We start from the raw sequence: 4675 nt of genomic DNA on the forward strand, positions 1-4675 counted from the left end.
TATACCAGATGATGATCACTTGAACAGTTCAGATGAAGAACTGAGCACAAATGGTATGTTAGAAAGAAATTGGTTTCTTCCTTTGGTACATATATTCCACTCTGTCAATTTTTATTCTTCTTTCATTCTAAGGATCATGTGAATTTATTTGTGCCTCTGTTTTTCCCCACAGAAGAAAGGAATCTGAACAGGTTGGAAAAGCCAGAGCACAGTGAGTGTGTGCCTTCCACATCTGCTCCTGCATCCCTGAGAAAAGATGCTGCCACCACCTTTCAGCAGAGAACAAGCAAGATGACCATCCATGAAAAGTTAGCCAGAGAATTTCGTGAGGGAAAAAATGAAATATCTGAAGGAAGAACATGAAATTAAAATGAGAATTCTACAGGTTGAATTGGATATGAAGTTGGAAGAAAGAGGTATGATCCAAAAACGATACAGTAAGGAGGCAATTGTGATTTACCAGCCATGGTGAACAATATGATGTATAAAAAAAAAATAAACCTTTTGTCATTTTAGATATTCATGACTGAGTGTATTTAAACAACCACAAACTACATTTTCAACCAGTATTGGTTTAGTAATTTTTATTTTTAAATTTTGCTGCACACTATTTTAATTTTGTACAGAACAAAAACTATCAAGGCAAAATAAGCCATAATGAATACATTCCATATTGAAATACATCTCATCTAGCTGAAGTGCTGCAATGTGAAAGCAACTCTGTGTGCAAGTCCTCGTTGGTCACTGGCTGCCTCAGTCATGGGCACATCTGCTTCATCGTCATCTTCCATTGGAGGATCAGGACAGCAGCACTGCTTCAGGTAGTTGTGCAGCACCGCTGTAGCAATGATGACCTTGCAGCATCTCCTTGGCCTAAAGCGACGTGTATTGCGTAAACACTGGAATCGATTTTTCCATATTCCAAACATGCGTTCAACCATGCCTCTTGTTCGGATATGAGCTCTGTTGTATCTTTGCTGCTCAGCTGTTGTGGGATTTATGTATGGAGTGAATAAAAAGTTACTCTGACCATATCCACTGTCACCAAGTAGAAGTCCACTATACTGTCCTCTCTGAAACTGAGCACATAATGAAGAGTTGAGAAAAATCCTTGAATCGTGAGTTGAACCTTTCCAGCGTGCAACAATGTTTGAAAACTCTAAATTAGGTGTGCATACACCCTGAACGTTGATAGAAAACCAGTTCTTACGGTTCCTGTACTCCTCAGCATCAGGGGTTGATGGACACTTGACAGGAACATGACATCCATCTATACAGCCAATGACACCTGGGAAGTGCCCATATTCGTAGAATTGCACTTTATATTTGGCTTGGTCAGCAGCATCAGGAAACTTTATGTAAAGACTCCTCAGTTCACAAATGGCTCTGCTGACTTTGTGAACTATTCTACACATGGTTGCTTCACTGGCACCACACAAATCACCAGTTTCACGGTGAAAGGTCCCGGACGCAAAAAACCTCAGTGTGAGCAGAACTTGGAGAGAACTGGGTAAAGGCCTTCCTCTCAGAGACAGACAGGAAAGTCTAGGCTCAAGCAAAGATATTATCTCCACTGCATTTTCCTTGTACATACGAAAGCGGTCTTGAAAAGCTGTGTCATCAAAGTAATGTAATGGATCACTCCTATCCACAAGTACTCTGGCTGGCCTCTGTTGTGCATGTTGGTTTTCATTTAGATATTCCAAATATTCCATGCTCCCTCACAAACAGTACTAAGAAGGAGTTAAACCTGCCTCTTTGAAGGATTAATTTAAGATTCAATTTAGTCATAGACTAGCTATAATCCTTCCTCTTGCAATCGGCTTTGTTTAATCCAGAACAGGCTAAATCTTTGACTATTTTAATATATATCTGTGTAAGTCGCTTTGAGTTAAGACAGCTCAAGTGGGCAGTTTAGTCTGGGACTAGGCTTAAGCCCTATCTGTGAAACCGGGCCAAAGTGTACCAAGTATACTTGAAGTTGTTTGAATTTAGCATCAAAAAGTACACTAAATACGCTTAAAGTTATACTTTAGTATAATTTAATTACAACTAAAATACACTTAGTACAAAAAAAGTTGTTCTAAAATAGCACACTTCAATTTAACTAATCATTAACACACTTGAAGTATACTGACCATTAGTCTGGCTGCAAGCATACTTAGTATATATATATATTTTTTTCACTAGGGGCAAGTCATTTGTAATCTTAACGTGCAGTTTCTGTGCTATGGTGGGGCCTGAAACCTGACTGAAATTCTTCATAGATGTCATTTTTTTGCAAGCAGGGGCACAACTGAGCAGACACAACTTTTACATTTTTTTTTAGACATAAACGGAAGATTTGAAATGGGTCTGTAATTTGCCAGTTCACTAGGATCTAGTTGGGGTTTCTTAATAAGAGGCTTAATAACCGCCAGCTTGAATGGTTTTGGGATGCTACCTAAAGATAAAGATGAGTTAATGATATCGAGAAGCAGTTCTTTTGCTACAGGTAACAACTCTATCAGTAATTTGATAGAGTTACAGTTTTTCTTTGGGTGCGATGAATGAAGCTGAAGTGCTAGACGTTGTAGAATCTACATTTGTTATTGTATTTCTGATATTATCTATTTTATCAGTGAAGAAATTCATAAAGTCATTACTATTAAACTCTGAGGGAATATTTAGATCGAGCATACCGCTGGTTATTTGTTAATCTAGCCACTGTACTAAATAAAAACCTTGCATTGTTTTGAATTAGAATTACCCAGTGTTAATTATTCCAAGTGTGAGAGATCTTAAATGTTTGAGGTACTATCAGTGATTCTGTCAAATATGCCCTTTAGCAGTAGATACTACTTAATCTGACGAAGCTTCACATTATATAACAATAAAAAGAAAAATAAATTATAATAATCCAGATGAGAAAAAATTAGGTTTATTGATGTGAATCCAATGTGAGGTAAAAGCAGCCACTTTTTCCTAGGAGCCATATGTTTCAACCATGTTACAATACTGCATATCTGAACTCTTGGTAGCTTCAGAAGCAGTTAAAATGAACAAAATCCTTTCTTCAAATATCCCTGAAACTGATTAAAATATAGAATCTTATTAATATTGAAACAAAGGTAATGTGCCTCTGCTTGTCCATTTCAATGCATTTTAAACACACCAACAAGTATGTTTTATACATATTTTGATAGAGGGAAACAAGATACAAGTCTAATTTCAACATAATTTATTCTTCAGACATTTTTTCTTTAAATTAAATAAGTATAGACTGTATAAAAAGTGACCAACATTTGGTTTTTGACCACTGAAAATGGGTAATATTCAACAATCTGGAGCCTCATTGAGACCCCCCTATCTTTGGGACTGAATGATGTAAGGCCTTGAAAATTAAGATTCCAAAAGAAAAGTTTATTAAGAACTGGAATCTAAAATCATATTGCAATATCTTTAAGACTTCTTGAGTTATAGGCACGCAAACTTGGGAAAAATTATATTTATGGCACTCGGACAGTTATGTTCAAAGCAGTTGTTTTGACAGAAGGAGACAAGATACATTTCTAGTTTCAACATTATTTGTTCTTCATATATTCCTCTTTAAAAGAAAAGAAGCAACATATTTTTGCCAATTGACCCACATTTGGTTTTTGACCACTAAAATGTGTACGATTTAGTGATTTACTCCTGGAGCCATATTGAAATTTCAATATCTCTGGAACTGAACAACATAGACCTTAAAATGAAGACGTCAAAAGAAAAGTTTGTTAAGACCCAAAATCTAAAAGGGCATTAAGATATCTTTAATAATTATTCCCCCAGTTTCACAGACAAGGCTTAAGGCTAGTCCTAGACTAAAATGTAAGCCTGAGCTGTTTCAACTGAAATAAATGTGCACTGACTGATCTTAAAATATGTCAATGCCTTTGTTTTGTCTCAAGATGCTCACCAGTAATGTTTTTTTTTCTAAGCATGTTTATAAAAAGTACTTAAATGTCCTAATTGAACTATGGCCTAATCCTGGCTTAATCTAAGCCCTGTCTGTGAAACCGGGCCTTTGAGTTACAGGCCTGCAAACTTTGGAGAAAAACTTAAAGTGCCAGATGGAATGACCCATTAATAGATTTTCTTTATAAATTAACATCTATTAACTAAATTAAATCAACATTTGGTGTGACCATCCTTTGCGTTTAAAGCAGCTTTTACCCTAGGTGCACTTGCTCATAGTTTTTTCAGGTAGCTTTGCAGGTCAGTTTGTTTTGTTTCTTCATGCAATTCCAGACAGACTGAATAATGGGGAGATCAGATCTCTGTGTGGAGCACTGGCTGTTGTCAGAGTCCTTGTGCAAACAAAAATCTCACTGGATTATTACAATTAATGGCAAAATTAATGTTTAGAAATGTAAACTGGTATTTACTACTGACACATTACAGAAAAATATAGAAATAATTGACTTTTTTTCCCGTAGCTGGTGAAAATACTAATGTTCTAAAAATTTTGGTGACCACTATCTATCTATCTATCTATCTATCTATCTATCTATCTATCTATCTATCTATCTATCTATCTATCTATCTATCTTGCATAAACATTTCCATAAATTGGTAAAATCCCCTTTAAGTTCGTGCTTCCTTCAAAGGTCATGCCCACTCAGTTAAAACAGGAAATAAAACAGCAAATATATTT

General features: G+C 35.9%; 1 protein-coding gene across 1 annotated transcript; it reads right to left on the reverse strand.

Annotated features, from left to right (window-relative positions):
• Positions 1–689: 689 nt before the first annotated feature.
• On the reverse strand, positions 690–1715 carry LOC306844280 (putative nuclease HARBI1; the record flags this gene model as incomplete). Its single annotated transcript, XM_079376283.1, has 1 exon — positions 690–1715. The coding sequence occupies one exon, from the start codon at positions 1713–1715 to the stop codon at positions 690–692; it is 1026 nt and encodes a 341-aa protein (XP_079232409.1).
• Positions 1716–4675: the final 2960 nt, after the last annotated feature.

Source organism: Barbus barbus (assembly GCF_936440315.1).
Source record: "Barbus barbus genome assembly, chromosome: 2".
Lineage (NCBI taxonomy): Eukaryota > Metazoa > Chordata > Actinopteri > Cypriniformes > Cyprinidae > Barbus > Barbus barbus.